The sequence below is a fragment of the Carcharodon carcharias genome, chromosome 8 (genome assembly GCF_017639515.1).
Source record: "Carcharodon carcharias isolate sCarCar2 chromosome 8, sCarCar2.pri, whole genome shotgun sequence".
Taxonomy (NCBI): Eukaryota; Metazoa; Chordata; class Chondrichthyes; order Lamniformes; family Lamnidae; genus Carcharodon; species Carcharodon carcharias.
Window position 1 is genome coordinate 68,769,931 of NC_054474.1, and position 26,038 is coordinate 68,795,968.

General features: G+C 40.1%; 1 protein-coding gene across 3 annotated transcripts in view; it reads right to left on the reverse strand.

The window, feature by feature from the left end:
• LOC121281592 (matrin-3-like) overlaps positions 1-21,864 on the reverse strand; it is a 67,773-nt gene extending 45,909 nt beyond the window's left edge. For all 3 annotated transcript variants that reach the window (XM_041194593.1, XM_041194592.1, XM_041194591.1), the window contains exons 1-2: positions 21,790-21,864; positions 5,682-6,748 (exon numbers count right to left, since the gene is read on the reverse strand). In XM_041194593.1, coding sequence (XP_041050527.1) covers positions 5,682-6,575 — 894 coding nt within the window. In that variant the 5' untranslated portion in view covers positions 6,576-6,748; positions 21,790-21,864. The remainder of the gene's footprint in view (positions 1-5,681; positions 6,749-21,789) is intronic.
• Positions 21,865-26,038: the final 4,174 nt, after the last annotated feature.

Consider the following 26,038-nt stretch of genomic DNA (forward strand, 5'->3'; position numbering starts at 1 on the left):
GGCTTATTTTCCTTAGAACAAAGAAGGCGGAGAGGTGACTTGATTGAGGTGTACAAAATTATGAGGGGAATAGATAGAATGGACAGGATAAAATTGTTTTCCTTGGTGGAGAATTCTAGAACCAGGGGACATAGATTCAAGGTAAATGGCAGAAGGTGTAGGGGGGACATGAGGAAGAACTTTTTTACGCAGAGGGTAGTGGATGTCTGGAATTCACTGCCTAAGTTGGTGGTAAAGGCAGAAACGCTAAACTTCTGGCATGGACAAGATGGGCCGAATGGCCTCCTTCTGTGCTGTAATTTTTGTATGGTTCTACATCCTATGATGGCTAAACAATGAATCTCAAAAGGAAGAGAAGAGCATTTTTTTTCATTCATTCATGGGTTGTGGGTGTCACTGGCTAGGCCAGCATTTATTGGCCAATCCCTATTTGCCCTTGAGGTGGTGGTGAACTGCCTTCTTGAACCACTACAGTCCATGAGAGGGCTTGTCTGTTTAACCATAGCAGGAATTCAAATACGCTTTTAAATCAGGTATCTTTAGTAGCTGAAGATAGTATGTGGATGACTGTGCTTGTTGCACTAATATTCTGAAAAGACATTTTCTCAAAATTAAGATCAACTTGATTGAAAGTCTGAATTAATATTGGTGGAAACCTGGGATATTTGATCACTTAATTTCAGTTTGTTTTCTTACTTTAAAGCATTATGGCACACATCCACAACCTTGCACTGAGATTTCTAAAGGAGTGCCATATTTTTACTCCTAACTATCAAGTCATTTGACAGTTATTTTAAAATTATAGTGCTTTCATTAAAAAAAATCTACTAACTTTGTGAATACCACATTAATAAGCAGGAATGTGATGAAGGGTAGAGAACTAGAAGGCATCAGAGAAAAAAAATTACAACGTACATACTAGTTACGTCTTCCAAGGATTGAACCATGTATTAATCTGGGGCCTTCCACATGCTATCAGGAGTAAAACATTTCTCTATTTATCTCCAGCCAGAGACAGAGAATGATTCTCAAGAACATCACTGTGATCAAGTCAACCAGCAGGTTTTACCCTCAAGTTGATAGCATTTCATTCCAAAAGCCAGTTTTGAAAATTGTTACAGACTGCTTTTGCACTTTTAGCCACCAAATTCAAAGTTTTTATAGCCAGTTTTGCAAATCAACACTTACTAATCAAGTATCATAGTTCTTTCCTGGAACAAAATAGTGGTCCCATTTTAAAAAGAAAATATCTCTTGGTTTTTGCTTTTTTTTTCCCTGATCCTTTTTTCTCTCATGTGTTAGTCAGTTATAATTGTTCTTTTTCTGATAAACTTTGCCCTCTCATTTTTAGTTGCTCATTTTATTTGTCTCCCTGTTGCCTTTGCTTCATCACCTTCCCACCTCTCATATTTTCCATGGGTGGAGTTCTACACTGGTGGGATTTTACTGTCCCGCCAAAGTCAATGGACTTTTGAACGGCTCACCACATTTTACTACCTCACCATAATAGGGCCGTAAAATTCCACCCCATGTTTTTATGCTGAATTCTAAATTCACCCATCTTATGCAGAAATCTGCCATGTTTCACCAAATTTATGTCTACATCACAAAACTAATTTGGAATTAACGTGGACACCCAAATCTTCACTGCATTACTAATCCGTATATCAGTCCCACAAACATTACTAGGGAAGAGGTATAAATTATTTCAATCACATCTGTCAACAGGTTTAGTTAACGTAGAGATCAGCAACTGAGACAGTTTTTTAAGTTAACACCTTGAACTGGTCAGATGGCTTTAATTTTTTCACTTCCATGTACCAAAGATCTCTAGAAGAATTGGGCATGGAGATAAACAGAAAACAGGTAGCTGTTGCTACTTCGTAGTTTGTATCATTTAGACTCTTCGGAAACCCAAATACAGGCAGAATTGAGTGCTTTGTTATCTGGGGCAATGAATTAAAGAGATCCAAGAATTTTTTCAGAATCCAATTATAGAAATATAGAAACAAAAAATAGGAGCAGGAGTACTCATTTGGCCCTTTGAGCCTGCTCCGCCATTCAATACAATCACGGCTGATCCTCTATCTCAACACCATATTCCTACCCATACCCCTTAATGCCTTTAGTGTCCAGAAATCTATTTCCTTCTTAAATATATTCAGTGACTTGGCTGCCATAGCCCTCTGTCGCAGAGAATTCGACAGGTTCATCACCCTCTGAGTGAACAAGTTATCTCAGTCCTAAATGGCCTAACCCATATCCTAGACTGTGACTCTTTGTTCTAGATCCCTCAGCCAGAGAAACATCATCCCTACATCCAGTCTGTCCAGCCCTGTCAGAATTTTATAAGTTTCAATGAGATCCCCTCTCATTCTTCTAAACTCCAGTGAATACTGGCCTGGTCAACCCAATCTCTCCACATAACAATCTGCCACCCCAGGAATCAGTCTGGTGAACTTTTGCTGCACTCCTTCTATGGCAAGTATATCCTTTCTTAGGTAAGGAGACCAAAACTGTACACAATACATGATGGTATGTGTGGTCTCACCAAGGCCCTGTACGGCTGCAATAAGACATCCTTGCTCCTGTACTTAAGTCCTCTCACAATGAAGGCCAACATAACATTTGCCTTCTTAACTGCTTGTTGTACCTGCATACTTGCTTTCAGTGACTGGTGTACAAGGACAGAAAGGTCTCTTTGTACATCAACATTTCCCAATCTATCACCATTTAAATAATAGTCTGCCATTCTGATTTTCATACCAAAGTGGATAACTTCACACTCATCCACGTTACAATGCATCTGTCATGCAGTTGGCCACTCACTCAATCTGTTTAAATCGCCTTGAAGCCTTGTAACATCTTCCCCATCACTCACGTTCCCACCAAGTTTCATGTCGTCAGCAAACTTGGAAATATTACATTTGATTCCCTCATTCAAATCATTTATATATATTGTGAATAACTGGGGCCCAAGCACTGATCTCTGTAGTACCCTACTAGTCACTGCCTGCCATTCTGAAAAAGACCAGTTTATTCCTATCTTTGCTTCCCGTCTGCTAACCAATTCTCAATCTATGCCAATATATTCCACAATACTATGCTACACATAAAAGAAAATTACATTTCTTTGAATTACTTTCACTGTTACCTAGGCAAATACAACGGCCATTTTCACAGAGTAAGGCCTTATAAACAAGCATGACAAGTGCTTTAATGTCTTGGGATGAGCAAAAATGGCTGAACAGAACAACAGAAGAACTTCTGAAATAGTGGTGTTGGAAAAGTTCTACATCCACCAGAGATGTGATTTTGGTTTAACATTCCATCCAAAAGATGGCACCACATGACAATGTAGCACGCCTCAGTACAGCAGTGCCGAGAGCCCAGTTATGAATCGGGGCTTGAATCAAGAACTTAGAAGATGAGAGTGAAGACAATACAACAGCCAAGGCCAAACTTATCAAGGATATTCAGGATGCTTAGCCAGTTCAAGGATTTTATGTTTAGTCTTCAAAATCAAGATATCAGAAAGAGGGAGGGAGGGGTTGAGACGGGAGTGAGAGTGTGCAAGTGTGTGTTTTTTTTGGGGGGGGGGGGGGGGGGGGGGGGGGGGGGGCGGTGTGGAGAGAGAGCAGGGTTGGTGCAATCCTGTAGTCTCACAATGAGCTCATATCCATGCATCCTCAGGTAATATCTTCATTGCGGTATACCAGTGGTGGCACTAAGTATGTTTGAATTGTCTCGATCAAGTCACTTATAGGGCCTCAGATTTTTAGGGGGGAAAATATGGGAAAAAATTATATTCAAAACCACTGTCTGATGGATTTTTATTAATCTTACACCCAATTCAGACCACAATACTTGTCAGCCTTCTGTCAAGTTAATCGTTTGTTTCCAGAACCTTCTGAATACAGTACTGGTATTATTTAGAGCCTAGTGCCAGACAATGATGCCTATGGCAACTTTAAACTCTTTCCTGGTACTGACAGTCTTGTCAGTGGGTAGAGCTTGATTCAAAAAGGTTGCCTACCATGGTTAATCCTTTAGTATGAATCTTTACGTACACAGAATAAGTTAGTTTATTGTCCTGTGTTTTCTTGAAGGTTTGCTTCCTAACCCAGAGAGAAGAGGAAAGGAAAGCAAAGCCATGCAATGACAACTGAGCATTTCTGGATGTCGGTATAAATTATTAAATCCAAGACCTACCTTCCTGTAACACATGGAGAGTTGGAACCCAAGAACTGCCGTAAGTTTGACAAATTACAAAACATTTAAAATATCTGAACTTTTCAACCGAATCTTTTGCCCAGACAGAAAATGGTCACCATGCGATAAGGTTCACTGAAGACTAGCCAACAGGTACCAAATTGAAAAGCAACATTAGCATGGGTAATACAACCTTCATAGACAGGGAAAGTAACTTAATGAGATGCTGTCATGGTCAATTGGAGGTGAACACCAAATTATAATTTGGTAAGCATTTATACTGTAAAGAATTTTTTGTTTGATCAGCTGTAATATGATCACATGAATTTACCTGGATCAAGTGATTATTTCTAATGTTATTTTGAAGCAGCACTTTTAAAAACACTTATAGAGCACCCTTCCATAAAAAAACTTAAATTCTGGAATTCTTTTTCTTATATCTATGGACTCAATAATCTACAACAGAAATGGTAAAACTTCCTGATTAATGAGATTCCAGTCCCTTCAAAAGGAATGTAAACCACAATTAAAATTTCCAGCTAACAAAAACACATTTTACAAATAAAAAATCAAATGTGTGCACAGTACTGTACCACTCACGTCGATAAACATTTTCACGTACATTAACCTTCATGGTAGATTTTTTTTAAAAAAACACCTAAAAGTATCAGATCCGAAGCAGACTCCAGTCACCTGGTTAAGTAAGAATCCCAAACAGATGTTGGAAATAATCTTCTCTTACTGTAGCTAAGCAACTGGGTGCTGGACTGCAGACATCAGTACCAACTTAAGCTTTCTTTTATATAAATATCTTCACTGGTGACATTTCAGAAAGCTCCATCTTTAGTTAATAAGGGAGAAGAGAGGACATTGTCACAAGGCAAACTGGAAAACATGGTGAAGAGTTGAGTGTTGAAAGGAAACCAGTCTTGTATTTAGATGTGCATTACACACCATCCTCTCCTGAACATGGTCCTTTGGAGAAAGGTATTTTGCATGTGCCAAGTTGCACCATATACTGATGTGTCAAAACATTAACATAGAAAAAAATTTGAGACCCAAGGCCTGGTATATTCATAACATATGCTCTAACCGCCAAGGTGGGCACATAATTTCTGATGGCGAAAAGTCACTTCCCCTCTTCTTTTAACTGATAAGCAATGTCAATGGGTTACAAGTACTGCACACCCTTTTGATTTCACCAAGTCCAAAATACTATAGTTTCCATCAGCAATCTGTGCATGAATTTGAGATGCATACTATAAATGACAACTGTTTTTAAATGGTTCTCAGTTGTCATTAAACTGATAATAATGAAGAGATCCTGTGCAGCATTTCACGTTGCTAAGACGTTCCAAAGAGTATCTGGAACAAATTAAGACCAAATGAGGTTTCCACAAGTCCAACAAGAGCTGTTGTTTGTCAGAATTATACTTAATAAAGCAATTTTTAAATTAGAAGTCACTCACCTTCACAGAATGAACAGTTACATCACACAGCGAACACAAATGAGGGAACATTGTTGGCAAGAAACCATGGTAATCGTTTATGTTGCTCAGTGAAGGAGATCCTCGTTTTCTCTCAAAAAGAGACCTTTCTTGCCCACGGGAAGGTGAGGGCCCCATTTTTCCATAATCAGAATCATAGATTGGCTCAGACATACGCATATCATCTCTACGAAAGTCATCACCTCTTAATCGTTCAGTCTCATAGTCCTTCCTGTCATAATATCTAGAACTCGACTCTCGAGAAGAACCATGGTCATAATTGACCACTGGATCAGCGTCAGGATCACGACCTTCAAAATTACTCCGAAAGCGCCTTTCTTCCTCCCATTCATTACGGGAGGTTCTGAAGGAACGATCATCCCGAGGAGAACTGTCACCTCTGCCGTAATTCAAAGATGTTCCTTCATCATTTCTTTTCTTTTTAAGCTGCATAAGAATGTCTGGCAAGGATTCAGGAGTAAGTTTGTCTTCAGGATAGCGGCTCAGTTCATCCAAGTCCCTGGATGAAAGGCCAAAGGTAGCTAAAATATTACTGGCCCTGTCCGCATCAATCCGTTTCTGAACGGCAAGTGAGTTTTGATTACGACTGCCTACATCAAACAAGGAAGGCAAACCGCTGCTGGATCGAGAGGGCCCGCCACCTGAAGACATATTTTGATGTCCTTGTCCCACACCTTGTAGGCCCATTGCCTGACCCCGTCCAAAATTCATATAGCCACCCATTCGTGCACCCTGGTTCATTCTCCCAAGATTCGCAGGGACATTTGCAGACTGCGCTGCAGGAAAGAATCCAATATTATGACTGTCTTTCTTCATGCCACGACCATGATCCTGCTGGGCTCTACCCAATGACATTCTGGCACAAGAGAGAGTCTAGTTCAAAACAGGCAAGATCAGGAAAAAATAATTCTTCAGTGGTTAGTAGGTAGCCTTTGTTGGCTCTGTAGAAAGCTGTTTCGCTATCTAACTTCGTCTAACAGATGGCTGATGCGAGTAATGGCACAGATTCCTCAGAGAACTTTGCCAGGCTGAAAAGTTAAAACAAAAATGTTAGATCAGGGATCTCAAGGCCTCAAAAGGACCATGCATCTCGATCCATCTTGAAAGTCAGAAGTCCAAAACTGGTCTGCTGAAAGACAGTTTAAACAACAAGACCGAATGCAACATTTCACAGTTGCATGCAAAATCCAATGCAGGGGATAATTTCTTTGTACTCTATAACAACCTCTTAACGAGAAACGATAAGAATCTCAAAAGGCATGTCAGTAGGAAAACATGGCCAGTGTCAACATCAAAAACGGTAACTGGCCACCAAACTATTTCAAGCAAACAAGATATTTCCAACCCAAGTTTATACGATATCTAAGCCATTTTGAAGATCACTAATAAATTTATAGTAACATTTTAGAAAATACTTCTGTAAAAATTAAGATATTGCAACCATTCCCAGAAAGGGAAGTAACACATGGATTGGATGTGTTGTAAGCCACTGAAAAAGAAAGAGGTTGTGTGCGCATTATAGCGCTCATTTCAGACTTCAATAAAGTGAATTTTTTTTATTAAAGGACCTATAAATGTCTCATTTTGCAAGGACATGTCTCTTGAAGATATTGTTCAGTAAGTAGTCTGCAATCTAAATTAACTGGCAACAAATAAAAGTGAGCACGGAATTCAAGATATATACAATAAGGGAATAAAGCCAACAAAGAGTATTAAAACAGCAACTGGCTTGCAAGGAATAGCTGCAATGATGAAATGCAACTACTGTACATCCAACCCAAAATAGAACTGTTTGTTGGATAATTACATTTAGGACACTGTTGATGGTCAGCATATTTTGTCTTTGTGACCAATTGCTTACAAATAAGTGTCTTCCCCATGATTTTCTTGTACTAGTTGTAAGTTATATATGGAAATGTAATTATAAACATTACTCATCCCAGAAGTTGTCTGAAAACCTTACCTCTGCACAGGTTTGAAAGCCAACCCAAAATTTCAAGACTAAACAACACATCCTACCTTGTTGATTCATGCTGTTAAGCACTAAGTGCATATGCACTAAAAAGATGGTAGATAAGGCAATGAGAAATAACCAGCATTGTATACTTTTCTGCATCATTGCCAAAACATTAAAAGATCTGAATCCAAACATCAACAAAACAAACTAAGTAGCAGAAGAGTGTATTCTTCAGAGCAAGGCACCTTGATGTGATGTGGGAAATATTTGTGTAAGTGTACATTTTTGGATTTCATGACACACTCTATGGTGTGAAAAGTTATTTAAAAAACATTTCAGGCATTCAAGTCATGCAATACTGAAATTCCTCAAAAATAAATTGTCTGTACTGCAAACACTACAGTCCAAATCTGCTCGATGATTTTTTCTACAATTTGGAACAATAAGGAGCATCGGTTCCATTCTGTCTTGCAAACATGTTGTCACAGCATGGTGGATCCCTGTTGTATGCAATGTACAAAGCTTTTCTGACCATTGCAACAAGACTTACCTGCTACAGGACCAGTTGTACCAATAGATTATCAATAAATAAAACTGAGATGTGATAACTTTCCTGCCAAGATTGCATGTGTGACTGAAAACAACTTTAGAACACAGAAAGCATCAGCCATGTGACATGTACAGAATCAGATTTTCTTTTGTCAAAAAAAGTGGAATGGCTCACTTCAAATGCTGATGGAAGCTTGACCAAGTATGTTTCAGCAAGTATATGCAGTGGGATCCTCAATAATCAAAACTGCATAATTTTGATTTAAAACGTTAAGTTTAGACATTTTTTTCAAAGCAACATTAGATTCAGGTGGGTTAGAAACAAACTATCAATTGAACAATTTTCAGGGTAATTATTTCTATTTTGACAGAAATTTGCAAAATGCTCATCTATAAATTAAATATTCTTTTGGAATAGCTGCATCATCAAAATAAATACATTCTATGAAAGAGATTTCCTTAAAAGTGCAATCGTTTTTCTTACATTTATTCCATAATTGTTTGCCTGATAAGTACTCTCCTTGATACTTGATGAATGAGAACATTCCAGCTTTTGGGGGCATGAATGTCTCAAATACTTCTCTTATCATAAGAAGATTTTGGAAGGGAAAGGAAAGCATTTTAATACCATTTTTAAAATTCTCATTTTATTAATTACACTTGGGGAATTACAACTATGTTTATCAATTGCTCAGGCCCTTCTAGAGACCTGTCATCACATTACTTCAGACTTCAAATCTGCAAGAAAGCCATTGATGTTGGTACAAATCTATCAAGTGTCTGACTATGTACTGGTATCTAGGAGTAAGGATTGGTATCCAAGTGGAATGCCTACTCCCTTTTCCGCAGTAAAATATCCATTGTCCATGTTGGCAGAACTGTTCTCTTCCAGAAAGAATAGAAAAATCAAATCTCCAACAAGTTCCCATAATTGATAAAGTGATTTGATTTGACAGGTTAAAATGCATGGATTGTTCAACACAATAAGGCCTGCTCTCAATTGCCTAGGAGTAGTTGATTGTTGATTTAGAATTTCAAATTTTGTTCAGTGTGGTATTTCTTTTCCCCAACAGATACATCTTTCTAGCTCGACAATTTTATCAGATTTCTTTGGGTTTATATACATTTTGGTACACAATATGTTACATAGCTGATAAATATGTTGTATCTGCATTGCAGTAGGGCTCCTGTTTGGTTCAATCAGAATGCAAAACCAGCCAGGTCAGTTCCTCCTCTATAAAACTGGGACTGACAACAGCAGAGAAATATTCCAACATTTAGATAATATTTCTACCCTCACCCCCAGTGGCACCAAGACATACAGAACAATAACTCTTCAATCCTGTCTCCCACTAACCAGTCTTCATGTTCCAGTGCACAAGGCCTATGAGCAATACCAAGGAAAATCAATGCAGCAAGATAAATATAGGCTCAAACAGTCTTAAAAAGAGAAAAAAACTTACATTTTGACAGAGTTTATCATGGGAGACATTTTATACACTGCAAAAGAGGGCTTGATCCCACAACTTCATTAGCGGCGAGAGTGGTACCACTGAGCCAAGCTGAAAAACTTAAGCAAAACTGGGGCTTAAACTGTGCTTCTGGTTGCTTCCTCCTAAAGCTGGGGGTAAGTTTTTTGTCTTTCTTGAAGGAAAATTAGGATCCAACTTCATTTTTACCCATTAAAACTATGATCATAAAACAAACTTAAACTGCTTGCTAAAATTGCACAAAAACACAAAGCTTTCAGACCACTTTTAAAATTGAGATGACACATATATATCAATATTTCTGTTTTTCAAATCACAGAATCATAGAAAAGTTACAGCACAGAAAGAAGCCATTCAGCCCATCATGTCTGCGCTAGCCAAAAAATAATTTTAAAAAAACTAGCTGCCCATTTTAATCCCACCTTCTAGCACCTGGTCCATAGCCTTGCAGGTGTAACCACTGTAAGCACTTCAGGTGCAGATCCAGGTGCCTTTTAAATGAGTTGAGGGTTTCTGCCTTTACCACCAAACCAGGCAGTGAATTCCAAACACCCACCACCCTCTGGGTGAAGGGGCTTTTCCTCATGTCCCTCTAATCCTTCTACTAATCACCTTAAATCTGTGCCCCCTGGTAACTGACCTCTCTACTGGGGAAACAGGAAAGTCCTGTCTACTTGATCTAGGTTCCTCAATCTTGTACACCTCAATCAGGTCACCCCACAGCCTCCTCAGTTCCAAGGAAAACAACCCCAGCCTATCCAATCTTTCCTCAGAGCTGCAATTTTCAAGCCCTGGAAACATTCTTGTAAATCTCCTCTGTACTCTCTCCAGAACAATTATGTCATTCCTGTAATGTGGCAACTAGAGCTGCACACAAAATTCCAGTCGTGGCTAGTCAGCATTTTATACAATTCCATCATTACATCCATGCTTTTGTATTCTACACCTTGTCCAATAAAGGAAAGCATTCCATATGCTTTCTTCACGATCTTATTCAACTGTCTGCCACATTCAGGAACCTGTGGATATACACACCAAGGTCCCTCACTTCCTCTACCTCTTCCAATATCCTCCCATTTATTATGTATTCCCTAGCTTTGATTGCCCTCCCCAAATGCATTACCTCACTCTTCTCTGGATTGAATTCCATCTGCCACTTTTTCACCCACTCGACCAAACCATTGGTATAACTCTGGAGACTCGCTACATTCCCCTGTATCCCATGGGCTTTTACTTTTTTGACCAGTCTGCCATGTAGGACCTTGTCAAATGCCTCTCATCAATCCTCCTCATTACTTCTTCAAAAACTTTGATAATAAGTAAGACAAAAAAAGGAAGACACAACCTTCCCCTAACAAAACCATGCCAACTATCCCTGATTGATCTGTTCCTTTCTAAGTGATAATTTATCCTGGCTCTCAGAACTTGATTCTAATAATTTGCCTACCACCAAAGTCAGACTGACTGGCCTATAATTATTTGATCTATCTTTTGCACCCTTTTTAAAACAATGGTACAATGTTCACAGTCCTCCAATCCTCTGGTTCCTCACTTGTACCTAGTGAGGATTGGAAAAGGGTCCTCAGAACATACACTATTTCCTCCCTGGCTTCCTTAAGCAGCCTCGGATAAAATGCATCCAGCCCTGGTGACTTATCCACCTTCAAGGATGTCAGTCCCTCCAGTACATCCTCTCTCACTATGCATATTGTATCTAATATTTCACATTCCTCCTCTTTAACTAGAATATCGGCTTCATCACTCCTTAGTGAAGACAGAGACAAAGTACTCATTGAGAACCCTGTCCACTTCTTCAGCATCAAAGTACAAGTTACCATATACATCTCTGATTGTTCTTACCCTTTCCTTAGTAATTCTCTTGCTCTTAATGTACTGGTAAAACATTTTTTAGGTTTTCTTTGATTTTACCTGCCATTATTTTTTCATATCCTCTCCTTGCTTTCCTAATTACCTTTTTTACATCACTCCTGTACTTACTATACTCTTCTCTGCTTTCTACAGTATTACGTTTTGTGTGATTGTCATATGCTTTCTTTTTCTGCTTTATCTTACCTTCTGTTTGTGGCGACATGTATGCACCGTGCCCATATAATCTCGCTTTTGAATGCCTCCCAATGGTCTCACTGTTTTTCCTTCAAGTAGCTGTAGCCAGTCCACTTTCACCTGATCACCCTTCAGCTTTGTAAAATTTGTCTTTCCCCAATTTACAGCTTTTAGTCCTGTTCTACCTTTATCCTTTTCCATAGTTATATTAAACCTAAGTGTATTATGGATACTACTGTCGGGGAAGGAAACAGTTAACTCAAAGATTTCAATTGCTAATTATCAGTTAACAACCTAAGTACCCACTTGGATGTGTAAAAGAGATAACAGGTAAGACAAGTTCTCTCTGTAGAGAGTTTATGTACCAGAAATAAAACACTATCTGAAGGAGTCTGTCTTGGTCTTGGCCTTTATTGCCAAACAGCTACTGAAGCTTAACAACCATCTCCAAAATGGTCACCCACTGCTAATTCATTCACTTACTTAGCTTCATTTCCTAATACTAAATCTAGAATCGCACTCCCTCTCATTGGGCTTGTTATGTGCTGGCTTAAAAAGTTCGCTCGAATGCAGTTCAAGAATTTTGTGTCCTCTGTGCCTATCCCAGTTGAAATTAGGGTAGTTGATGCCCCCAACTATTATTGCCCTATATCTTTGCACTCAGAAATATGCCTGCAGATTTGCTCTTCTATTTCCCCCTCACTATTCCAGGGTCTATATTATGCTCCTAGTAGCATGGCTGCTCCCTTTTCGTCCCTGAGCTCAAACCATATGGCCTCATTTAATGATTCATTCAGTATGTCATCCCGTCTCACAGATGCAATTGATTTTTTAACCAATAATGCTACACCCCCACCTTTTTTGGCCCCCTCCTTAAAAATTCCACATCCAGGGATGTGACCTGCCATTTTTGCCCCTCCTTAAGCCAAGTTTCCATTATAGCAATGATATCATGCTGCAACATGTCTGTTTATCTGTGCCCTCAGCTCAATGGCTTTGTTTGCTAGACTCCTTGCATTTAAATAAATACCTTTTAACATTGACAAATTCCTGTGCTGTAAACCTTTTAACCTTTTATTCTTCTGTCTTTCAGTCACCCGCTAAATTTCTGTCTCCTGCTCCCTGCTCTGAATTTGTCCTATTCGAATATACCCGCAGGTTCCCATCCCCCTGCCAATCTAGTTTAAACCCTCAACAACACTAGCAAATCTCCCTACAAGGACATTCATCCCAGTCGTATTCAGATGTAGACCATCTGGCTTGTACAGATCCCACCTTCCCCAGAACTAGTCCCAATGCCCCAGAATTCTGAAGCCCTCCCTCCTGCACCATCCAACTCTCCAGCCACGCATTCATCTGGTGCTTTCCCCTATTTCCATGCTCACTATCACAAGACCTTGGAAGTAATCCGGAGATTACTACCTTTGAGGTCCTGCTTGCTAATCTCTTTCCTAACTCTCTGAACTCGGCCTGCAGGACCCCATCTTTTTTCTACCTATATCATTGGCACCAATGTGAACCACAACCTCTAGCAGTGCACCCTCACCCTCTTGAATTGTCTGAAGCCACTCAGTGATATCCATGACCCTTACACTAGAGAGGCAACACACCGGTCCTGGAATCACGTCTGCAACCACAGAAGCACCTGTCCATTCCCCTAACGACAGAATCCCCTACCACTATTGCTCTCCTCTCTTTTCTCCTCCCTTCCTGCACAACTCAGCCACCCATGGTGCTCTGGTCATGAATCTTGCTGCTCTCTTCAGAGGAACCCTCTCCCCCATTGGTACTCAGAGCTGAGTACCTGTTAGAAAGTGGTATGTCCTCTACTTGGCTTGCCTTTCTTGTCTGTCCAATCCTTCTCTACCTGCTCTTTCATAAGCTGCAGGATGATTACCTTCTGAAACATGCCACCATCATAGCTCTCATCCTTGTGAATGCTCCTCAATAACTCCAGCTGCTCAAGTTCCAAGATACGGCGCTCGAGTTTTTTCCATTTGGTGGCATTTTCTGCATATGTAGTTGTCCAGGACATGGGTAGCATCCTGGAGTCCCCACATGGTACAGGATGTGCACTCGACAGGTATAAGCAGCCCTGCCTTGCCTCAAATTATTTACTTACCGTACCAAAATTGGAATTTAAGTAAACACAATAAAATGTTAATTAACTCTCATTCTGACCTTGAGCTAGTTATTTTTAAAACCCCAACTCTCGCCCTGTCTTCGCAAGAATATCAAAGATCTCTGGATACTAAGAGCAAGCAAAAATTGTGGATGAAATTATAAAAGTAGTCAGTGCCTAGAACTAAATTCTACAATGAGTTTTGTATCAAAAGTTGGAGCATAAAATTTTCTTTAGTTATGAATTTAACCTAGGATATTGTGCCATCGTAACCCATGCTCAGCTACATACAGTCTGTGACACATCAAGGAAACTATGGCTAAATGGGTCTATGTACCAGTTACAAAGCAATGTACAATTATGCTGGCTTTAAATCGACTTGTTTTCATATCTGTCAATTGTAATTTGTAATGAAGCACAAGGTATTCCCTCTGATTTTCCTTCCTAGCCAAAGCAAAGCAGATTGTTTCTACTTGGCAGTATGATTGAAAGTAGAAGGCACAAAGGTTACAAATTCTTTTATCTGTGCTTAGGTGGAGTAACCCAATTTCCATTAGATTAATCCAATCAAAATTGTACTGTTTTGAATATCCAATTTAGTGTTAAACATTTTAACATGCTTTAGAAAAAAATACAATTTTCATAATAATGTTGGAAGAATGAGGAATTCAACAGAAACTAAATAGTACAATTTTAAATGGGGTTTCAGAATCTGGGGTTTTCACACAAAGATGCAAAGGTGACAGGACAAATTAATAAGGCTATTGAAAACATGCAAGGGATCAGCGTCTTTATAAATAGAAGCATAGAATACAAAAAAAAGTCACACTAAGCATTTATAAATTCCTGATTCAGTCTCAGCTGAATTTTGTTCTAGGCACAACATTTTTGGAACATCTTGGAGAGGGTGCAGCCCAAATTCACCAATGATACTTGGGCTAAAGGGTTAAATTAGAAGGACAAATTGCATAAACTCAGCTTGTGTTACTTTGAACAATAAAAAGTAGTCTAATTGAGGTATTAAAGATGATCAAAGGAGTTGATGAGGAACTATTTTATCTGGTAGGGGAGTCTAGAACAACAGGCCTTCACCTTAAAATTACAGCTAGGCCATTCAGGGATGATAACAAAATGCACTTCTTCATACCAGCTGGGACTTTTTCCTCAAAAAGATTGTTGAGGCTAGGCCAACTAAAATTTTAAAACTGGTAATATCGTTGTCTAACAAGAATTTTAAGAATTACAGAACTAAGGCAGGTGGATGAAGTTAGATCAACATGATCTAACAGAATGGCAGAAGAGGTTCAAGGGACTGAATGGCCTTCTCCTGTTCCTAGAAGGCAGCACAGAGAATTACTAGATTGATAGGCTGGAGGGACTTCAGTTTTATGGAGAGTCGAGGGAAATTAGAGAAAAGAATTGCTCTCTTACAGCAGAGAAGGTTGAGGAGAGATTTGACAAAGGTCTTCAAGATTGACGGGGAAAACATTTTTCATTGGTAGGAGGATCAGTAGCCAAAGGCATTTAAGAGAATTGGTAAAAGGACCAGAGGGGAGGTGAATTTTTATTTCCCTCAGCAAGTTGTCATGAAATGGAAAGCACTACCTGAAATGATGGTGGAAGCATTCCTTCAAAAAGGAATTGGGTAAATGAGGGGAAATAATTGCAGAACTATGGAGAAAGACCAGGGAAGTGAAACAAATTGGTTAGCTCTTTCAAAGGGGCAGCACAGGCATGCTGGGCCAAATGGCCTCCTCTGATGCTGCATGACTCTGTGAAATGAGGATTCTTACCTCTTTTAAACCTCTTTGCTTTGAGATTTCATGCCTCCTTCGCCTACCTGGGGGTCTAACTTTCATTGCCTTGAAATAGTTCCAATGATACATGAACAATACTCAATTCAGAAACCTAATGTTTTTATAGAAAGCAACTGTCATACAGGGCAAGAATATTGTAAGCTACCTGCATACCTGAAGTGTAGTTTATCAAATTTACTGATTGTTAAAGTGAATTTATGAATGCTGGGTTGGCCATTATTTTAAAAGAAAAGCCAAACTGTGCTAAAATGTGTAATTTTATTGGTCAATGTGATTACACTCTCTCTTAGTTATAAGAATTCCTAGCTGGATTCTTTATTTTACCAGTCCCAGGGACACCAGAGTCTTTGCTGTACATAAATTTCTGCATTCAAACTCAAAGAACATCAAAATATATGATCGGACAGTAAATTTATGAATCTACTAACAAAAGTCTATCCCCACCATTACAATGTTGTGTAAGCATGAGCAAGAATGGCGGAATGTGTAGAATTAAGCAAATTTGCAAATCATGCAAGAAACCTTATATGGAGAACTCCAAAGCTTGAATTTCTTTCCCCCTCAGCTTGGCATATCACTATCTTAATTTCTCTCTCACTATCTTAATTTCCTCACATACATTAATCTTTCATCCTCTCTTCTCATGGTAAATTTTTGTCTCCCTTGCATTTTGTACTTGTTATCATATCCAAATGTTAAAATCAATCCTTCATATCCAAGGTCCTCTCCAGCAGCCTCAATTTGATTGCATTCAAAATCATCATCTTGTATCAACCATGGCTTCAATTTTTCTGAATTGCCAATCTCTCCACAGTTCCTCAATTCTTTTACTCTTCCAATAATTTTTTCCACAGTTGATTAACTCTTCCATTTCAGTTGTTCATTTGTGTGCCTCCTTTTGATTTTAGTACTGGCCAGTTCAATGCCTACTTGTGTATGGAACTTACTTTTCCATCCCCTAAATTTTCTAATCCCTCTGCTTTTACCAATTTCTTCTCCCTTATCTCTGGACAATACTGATTTGCTGGAATATATTCCCATGAGTACTTGCTGCTCCTCAATACCTCACCCAAATGGCAAATTATTCTTGCGAGACATGGAGAGCATCGAGAGGTAATCTGACTGGATAGCAAAGACAAGCCTTTTCCTTGCCAAGTATCCATCTACTTGAAATTGAAACCTTTCCTAGAGTGCCATCTCATTAGACTGAAGCAACAAGGCTGATTGTGGTGTTCCAGCTGATAGGAATCATCTCACCACAAGCCAGGAATACAAACCTAGCACCGTCTGATCTGTGTGGCCTACTCCTTACTACAAGTATGGACTACTTATTCTACCCACTCTCATCCACCTTCTGCCTGCCCCTATAACTCTTGGCTCCCTTGTTGATCAAAAATCTAATTCAGCTTTGAACATATTTAATGACCCAGCCTCCACTGCTCACTGTGAAAGAGAATTCCAAACACTAATGACCCTCAGAAGAAATTGTACCTGACCTCTGTCTTGAATGAGAGAATTCTTATTCTGAAACTGTGCCCCCTAGATCTAGACTCTCCCTCGAGGGGAAACATCCTCCCAGCATCTACCTTCTCAAGCTCCCTAAGGATCTTACATATTTCAATAAGATCACTTCTCTCATTCTTCTAAACTCCAATGAGTACAGGCAAAATCTGCTCAACCTTTCCTCATAAGACAACCCCTTCACCCCTGGAATCAGCCTAGTGAACCTTCTCTGAACTTCTTCCAAAGCAAGTATACCCCTCCTTAAATGAGACCAAAACTGTACACAGTACTCTGGATGCAGTATCACCAAGATTTCCCTATTTTTACACTTCATCCCCTTTGCAATAAAGTCCAACGTTCCACTTGCCTTCCTAACTACTCGTTTTACCTGCATGCTAACCTTTGTGATTCATGTGTAGATTCCCAGATCTGTCTATACTGCAGCATTCTGCAGTCTCTCTCCACTAAATATTCTGTTTTTCTATTCTTCCTACTAAAGTGGCAACTTCACATTATACTCCATCTGCCAACTCACTAAACCTAACTGTATCCCTTTGCAGACACTTTGTATCCTCCTCACAAGTTGCTTTCCTACCTACCCTTGTATTGCCAGCAAATTTGGCTATTTGGCTATCTCTTCATCCAATCAATACAGGCTATAAATAGTTGAGGCCCCAGCACTGATCCTTGCCAGTTTGCCATTCTGAAAAGGACACATTTATCCCAACTCTGTTTCCTATTAGTAAGCCAATCCTCGTTCCAAGTTAATACATTACCCGCAACACCATGAGTTCTTATATTATGTAGTAGCCTTTTGCGTGGCACCTTATCGAATGCCTTTTGGAAATCCAAATACAGTGGTTCCCCATTATCCACCCTGCTTGTTACATCCTCAAAGAGCTAAAACCACGTTGATACTGCCTGATTGTATTACTATTTTCTAAATGTCCTGTTGCTACCTCCTTAATAATTGATTTCCAATGACTGATGTTAGAATAACTGGCCTATAATTTCCTGCTTCTGTCTCCCTTCTTTCCTGAATAGTGGTGTTACATTTGCAGTTTTTCAATCTGCTGGGACCTTTCCAGAATCTAGGGAATTTTGGAAGATTACAACAAATGAGAGAGAGTGGATACTCTCTCTGCAGCCACTTACTTTTAAGATCATAGTATTCAGACCATCAAGCTCAGAGTGCTTATCAGCCTTTAGTCCCATTATTCCCCTGTACTTTTCTTCTAGTGATCATGATTGTTTAAAGTTCCCCACTGCTTTTTGCCCCTTCTTTACTACTATTCTTGGGATGCTTGTCATCTACTGTGAAGGCAGATACAAAATACTTGTTCAAAGTCTCTGCCATTTCCTTGTTTCCTATTAATTCCCCAGTCTCATCTTCTAAGGGACTTACGCTTTCCTTAGCTACTTTTCCTTTTTATATACCAGTAGAAACTTTAACTATCTGTTTTTATATTTCTTGCCAGTTTTCTCTCATACTCTTAATTTTTCTCCCTCTATTTTTCAGTTATCCTTTGCTGGTTTTTAAAATTTTCCCAATCTACTGGGCAGCCACTTATCTGTGCAGCATTGTACATCTTTTCCTTTAGTTTGATACCACCCTTCAATCCTTTAGTTAGCCACAGTGGCGCATCCTTCTTGTATTGTTTTTCTTTCCTCAATGGAATGTATCCTTGTTGACAGTCATGAAATATCTCCTTAAATGACTGCCACTGCTTCTCTACCATCTTACTTTTTCATATTTTCCCAATCCACTTTAGCCAACACTGTCTTTATACCCTCATAATTGCCTTTATTTAAGTTTAAGACACTAGTTTCAGATCCAAATTTCCCACCCCCAAACTGAATGTGAAATTCTATCATGTCTGATGTATAGGATCCTTTATTATGAGGTCATTAATTAATCCAGTCTCATTACTAGGTCTAAAATAGCCTGTTCCCTGGTTGGTCCAGAATGTATTGTTCTAAGAAACTATCCCGAATACACCATGAACTCATCCTCCAGTCGACCTTTGCCAATCTGATTTGTTCAAACCTATATGAAGACTACAATTTCCACAATTATTGCAGAACCTTCATTACAAGCTAACATTATTTTTTGATTTATTCTCTGTCGTGCAGTTTAGCTGCTACTTCTCTCTCATTTTCCCACCTTTTTCTTTACAAATTTAGGCCTGGAGGTTCTAGCCTACAAATAACAGCCAGATCTTTTAGGAAATGCTTTTACATGCAAAGGCTAGTAGAAGTTTGCAATTCCCTTCTGCAAATGGCAGTTGATGCCAAGAAAAATGGGAAAAATTTTGGTATATGAGTTACATAACAGATGAATCATGATTTTCATGGAGGGCTGAATAGGCTCAAGGGTCAACTCATATTGCTATTTCTTCTCTCTCCCTATTTCTTAATTGCTTCTCATTCCAAAGCTTGCCATAATTTCTTACTGATCTCTGTCCCATTTGCTTCCAACATGTTCTTATTCCTCTAGCTTCCCCACCTTTGAGGTTATCTTTCAGTCCATGCATGCCCCACCTCCATGCGTTATATGCCAGGTCCTTTCTTTTTAAGAAATGGCATTTTTATTGTCTTTTGACTAATTGCCTCTTTCTATCCCCTTCCTATTTTCTTTCTTATCCACCTCCCATCTCTATTTGCCTTCCCGCATGCTTTATCTCACTTCACAAAGGTAAATCAGTGACCTGGTTAGGAAATTGTCTTCCGCCAGCTAACCAAAGTGTAGCGATAATGCATGTGTACTCAAATTGGAAGGAAGTGACTCGGGGTGTCCAAGGATTTTGTGCTTAAGTCTCAATTTTTCACCAGATTTATAAATTACTCATAACACAATAGTCATATATTCAAGTTTTCCCATGATACAATGATTGGTGGTACAGTTAGTGTAAGCACAAGCAGGTTACAAAGGGACATTGTAGATTAAGTGAGTGGACAAAACTGGGAAGGTTGATCTCAGTGCATGCATGATGTTTTCCATTTTGAACCCAAAATGTATAGATTCAAGTATTATTTAAATGGTAAAAAGTTAGGAATAGTGGAGCTCCAAAGAGATTTAGGGGTCCATGTACATAGATCACTAAAATATCAGACTCAGGTGCCAACGGAACAAAAGTTTCGATAATTAGGAGGGTAGAATATAAAAAAGGGAGAAAATTTTGCTACAATCATACAAAGCACGAATTAGACCTCATCTGGATTAGTGTACAGTTATAGGGAGCTGGAGTGGCTCAGTGCTTAGCTCTCTTGCCTGAGCCAGAAGAACCCAAGTTCAATCCCACTCCAGGAACCAAGAAAGAACCCAGTCACTGATGCATGCCCGCAAACGTGTGTCGACGGTAAATGAGGGAGGTTAACCACAGGAAGGGCACCTGGCCACAAAAAAAAAATCACCCACCAACTCAAAAAACGAGGGTTGATATGAAGATGACCAACCATGTAACATGGAGAAACGCTGAAAGCAACCAATTTACAGTCCTGGCCACCAAAGGGAAGTGGCGTTGAAAGGAATACAGATTTACCAAGGATCCATGGATTAGATTAGATAGTTACATATATTTTTATATAAACTAGCTGTGTCTTTTCTGCAATATAGAACATTAAAAGGTCATTTGTTTCAGGTTAAGATTTTTGAAAGGAATTGACAGAGTGCGGGATTTTTAGACAATGGGGTAAGGCATTAAATCAGAGCTCAACGATTCAGGGGGTAAGTTAGAAAGCACTTGCTGACACAAAGGAGATAGAAGTGTATGGAACTCTCTCCCACAAATAGTTGATTCTAGCCTAATTAATAATTTAAAATATGAGACTGCTAATATTTTGCTAGCCAAGAGCATAAATGGACTTGGAAACCGGGAGGGGGTCAAAATGCTGGTTAGCCAAGGTCTCAATTAATATGCTCGAATAGCTGAATGGCCTACTCCTTCCTGGTCCAATCACCCTCCTTCTCCACCACATTTTCACTGCCTTTATTTCTCCGTCTCCATCCCTCCCCATATCTCCCTTATTCTTGGACTGATTGCCCTTCATAAGATTCCCTCCTTAGCTTCTTTTCCCTGTTTCTCACTTGTGCTGCTTTTACTCCTCTGATGCTCTTACAGTCCCATCCGTTTATTCTCCCTCCATTAGTGCCTTACTCCTTCCCTCTACGCCTTTTATTCCCTTCACATTCGCCTTCCCCCTCCTCCCTTTCAATGTTTTTTTCTGGGGTATTAATATCCTTTATTTTGTCGGTGTCCCTCTATTTCACTTTAACACCCGTACTGCCGCCAGTTATGTTATTATCTCCACGGGTTTTATTTGCTGCAATTTTTTCTCCACTTCAACACAAAATGGCGCCGACTCCGGCGGCGAAAATAACAAACCACCCGCAGTCCAGAGACAGCCGGACATTGCGGCTCCGTCCCCTTATAGGAGCATCAACCCAGCCAAAAGTATTTCTCTCCCTCCTATATTCATCCCTTTTCCCATTAGAGTCGGTTTAGAAGCCCTTTTACTCTCGCTTTCTGCTCTATTTCATTTCGCCATTCTCCTCCCGCTTTCTTACCTCGAGCAGCGCGTCTTCACAACCAAACGGTGTGCGCACGCGCAGCCCGCTTCGACCCGCCGCTGCGCCTGCGCCCCTCGCTCAAGCCCAGCTCCCGGCACCACACGGTGCCAAGCTTGCGTTTCGCGCCCACTCCCTAACATGGCCTGCCCTGATCAGACGAACTAAGCATGCGCTTTTCCGGCAGGGCAGATTTTTTTTTCAGCTCCCATCCGAGCTCTCATTTGCGTTGAATTTTGTTGCCGGGCGTTTGAGATACTTTCACAAATTGCAGGCTCCAAAACAGATTTTATTGTGAACCTTACAAGATTTGATCAAAAAAGGGTTGCTGCGATTCATTAGAGTTACAATTTTATGTGATTTTTTACACCTTATTTAGTATGCATAGGATTTATAAATATAATTGCTTTTATCACCCCCAACAACCCCTTGATTAATATTTTAAAGGTTTTTTTGTTGGCATTATGCTTTCTCCTAACTTCAGTTTCACTAAAGCCCAATAACCATCCATTCGCGAGGGAATACATTTAAGCTTAATGCTCTGTACAAGAGCAGAGAATTTTCCCAGTATTCTGGCCAATTTTTCTAACAAAAAAACTTAATTGTTAAAGTAACATTACAAATGTTCTGCTGGAGTCAGTCTCGTTAAAACTGAATATAAAATAACAAACAAGAAAGAATACTTATAAAAATAAAGATTTTCACAAAAAACATTAACTGGCATAGGCCATTTGACCTTCAAGCCTGCTCCACCAATCAATATGATCATGGTTGATCTACATCAACTTTACCTTCCTCCATTATCCCACATCCCTTAATTCCCTTAGTAACCAAATACCTATTGATTTTAAAAGTGAATCTGTTCAACAACTGAGCATCCACAGCTCTCAGATAGAAAATTCTAAAGATATACAACTTTTTGTAGTGCATTATCTGAGAAATAGCTTAAAATCAATTTGCATACAATGAATTCATTTTAAATGAATTGAAATGAGAAATGTGACAGCTGTTTTGCAGTGAGCAAAATCCCTTAAGCAGTAGTGAGATGACTGATCAGTTGATCTGCTTTTGGTTGAAGGAGAAATGCTGGACTGGACAAGTCCCTGGTATTCTTCAAATCTTTTGATTTATTCATTCATGGAATGTGGGCATCACTGAAAAGGCCAACACTTATCGCCGATTCCTAATTGATTTGAGGTGGTATTGAGCCACCTTCCTGAACTGTTGCAGTCCATGTGTCCACTGCGCCCGTCAATGGCAGACCATGTTTCCCGCCATCAACATCAGGATGTAATTTTAATGCATTGGCATCTCATCATTGTGCCTAACTGCTGGAATCATTCCCCCCTTGCTGGATCATCCGAGCATGTCGGCATGATTGCACACCAACGTGTTTCACAAGTGAACATAAGCAACATCCACCTGATGAGCTGCACTTCACTTGGAACTTTGAGGTTTATTTGCCTACCTTGCCTCGGGCAGCACTCATGGTCATTAGTGCCAGGCTTCACAAACAGCACCACATCACTTTTAAGGGGGAGGGGAGTCACGGGCAGGTCTCTACTTACTGGCCAGGGTGGCTTTTCAGAGCTAGAGCTTGCTTGGAGAATGGGGAGAGGTTGCCTGAGGCAAAAGAAGAGGCTGTAGGGCTAGGGCTGTACTGGGGGAAGAGGGGTATCCCAGGGTGTGTGGGGACACATGTTGATCTGTGCAAGTGACCTCAAGAGGGTGCCGGTTGAGGATGCAGTCTCCAGAGGAGATGAGACCAGATGGTGATGTGAGGTTGTGGGTGTGAGAGAGTGAGCAGTGATGCCCCCTTGAGCTGGCAGTGAGTGAGATACCAATGAATGTGTGATGGCCTTGTGAGTGTGTGAGTTTAGAGTGATGAGATGGTTACTTATCCTGGTGGTGTGGACGAGATGATTCATCCTTTTTCTGCACTGGATGATGAACCTCTTCTGTGCAGCATCAGCACTGACCACCACTGACACTACATCCCAAGCCGGAGTGGTAATGCTGATGGGCCTCCTGTGCCCAGAGCTGGGGTGGTGGACATCACAGTGGCCCTCAATGGCATCCAAAAGGCATTCCAGGGAAGCATCAGAAAAACGGTGGGCTGCAGTCTTCTTGCCTTTCAGGAACATGGCTTCTGTGCAGCAGTCCTGGGCTGCTAGCATTGAAAGTTGTACACATAGCTGCAGTTCAAATATGGCATCGATGTGAGGAAGTGGTGAGATGGCATGGTGGGTGAATTGGAGGAAGTCTGCCAGCGCGACGACATGGTTTTCCATGACCGCACAAATAATGAGGCAGGAAGGGGACGATAAAGCGCAGAAACCAATGGCCACATTGTTTTACAAGCCGACTTAGTGCAATTGGACGATTCTGCCCCTTATCTTTAAACAAAACCATGTATGATTAGGTTTAATTGATTAACCATATCTGTAGGGTAGAACATCTGTATTTTCTTTGTAGTTATCTGTATTTAGATATTTTAATTAAAAGGGTTTTATACCTCAAAACCCCAAAACTTACACCTTGATTTTAAAACTCTCAGCCTTATGTTTACATTCCTCCATGGTCTCACCCCTCCCTATCTCTAAAATCTCCTCCTGCCCCAGAACCCTCAAGAGTTATCCAAGCTCCTCTAACCCTGGCCTCTCGGGCATCCCCAGTGTTTTTCACTCCACCATTGATGGCTGTCCCTTCAGCTGCCAAGCTCTAAGCTACAGAATTAAAACAGAAAATGTTGAAAATATTCAGTAGGTCAGGCAAAGAGAAACAGTTATATTTCAGGTCGCTGACCTTTCACCAGAACTGGGAAAAGTTAGAAATGTAATCATTTTGAGCAAGGGGTAGGTAGGACAAGGACAAAAGGAAGGTCTGTGATAGGGCGGAAGGCAGGAGAGATTGAATGGCAGAAGATTTAGTCCTACAGGCCAAAGGGAATGGTAATGGGGCAAGAAAAAAAACAAAAGAAACAAAAGATGTGTCTAGAGCAGGCATCGTGCTATCTGAAAGCAAATAGAAGAGAAAAACTGAAACATGCAAAGAAAAGGAAACAAAATAGGGAGACAGAGTTTATGGTCTGAAATTGTTGAACTCAATGACCAGGATTTTGCATCCCTCTCATGACGGGACCCACCGTGGGAGATTCAACAGCCCAGTCAAAAGTCCATTGACTTTTGGCAGGGCCGGAAAATCCCACCCAATGTTGAGTTCGGAAGGCTGTAAAATGCCTAATTGAAAGATGAGGTGCTGTTCCTCAAGCTCATGCTGAGCTTCACTGGAACAGCGTAGCAGACCAAGGACAGAGATGTCAGCACAGGAATGAAGTGGAGCATTAAAATGACAGGCCATCAGAAGCTTGGGGTCATGTTTACAGACTGAATGGCGATGTTCAGCAAAACAGTCACCCACCTGGCATCTGGTCTCCCCACTGTAGAGAGGATCAGATTGTGAGCAGCGAATATAGTAGGCTAGATTGAAAGAAGTACTAAACTCTGGAGTTCTCTCCCTAAACCTCTCCACCTCTATTTTCTCTTTTAAGATATTTCTTAAAACCTACCTCTTTGATCAAGCATCTGGCCAAATGCTCTCATACTAATACTTTATTATGTTTCTCAGTGACAGATTTTGCTTAATAATGTTCCTAAGAAGCTCCTGGAATGTTTTACATTGCTAAATATATAATATAAATGCAAACTGTTATATTACAACTTTAAGTGGGGTAAAAGAACAAAGGGATCTCAGAGTACAAATACCCCTAGCACTAAATACCTACTACTAAAAGTTGGGCCACAGATTAGCAAGGCCATAAAACAAACCAAGCACGAGGCTTTAGGAGAAGTTATTAGAATCAATCATTAAGGAGGTTATAGCTGGGCACTTAGAAGAGCTCAAAGCAATTGGGAAAAGTCAACATGGTTGTGTGAAAGGAAAACCATGTTTAACCAATTTATTGGAGTTTTTTGAAGGAGTAACATGTGCAGTGGTTAAAGGTTGTACTGTACTTGGATTTCCAGAAGGCATTTGATAAGGTGCCACATTATGGAAAATAAAAGCGCATGGTGTAGGGGGTAACATCTTAGCATGGATAGAAGATTGGCTGGCTGGCAGAAAGCAGAGAATATGCATAAATGGATCTTTTTATGATTGGCAGGATGTGATGAGTGGCATCCCACAGGGGTCTGTACCGGGGCCTCAACTTTTTACAATTTACATCAATGACTTAGATGGGGGGAGTGAA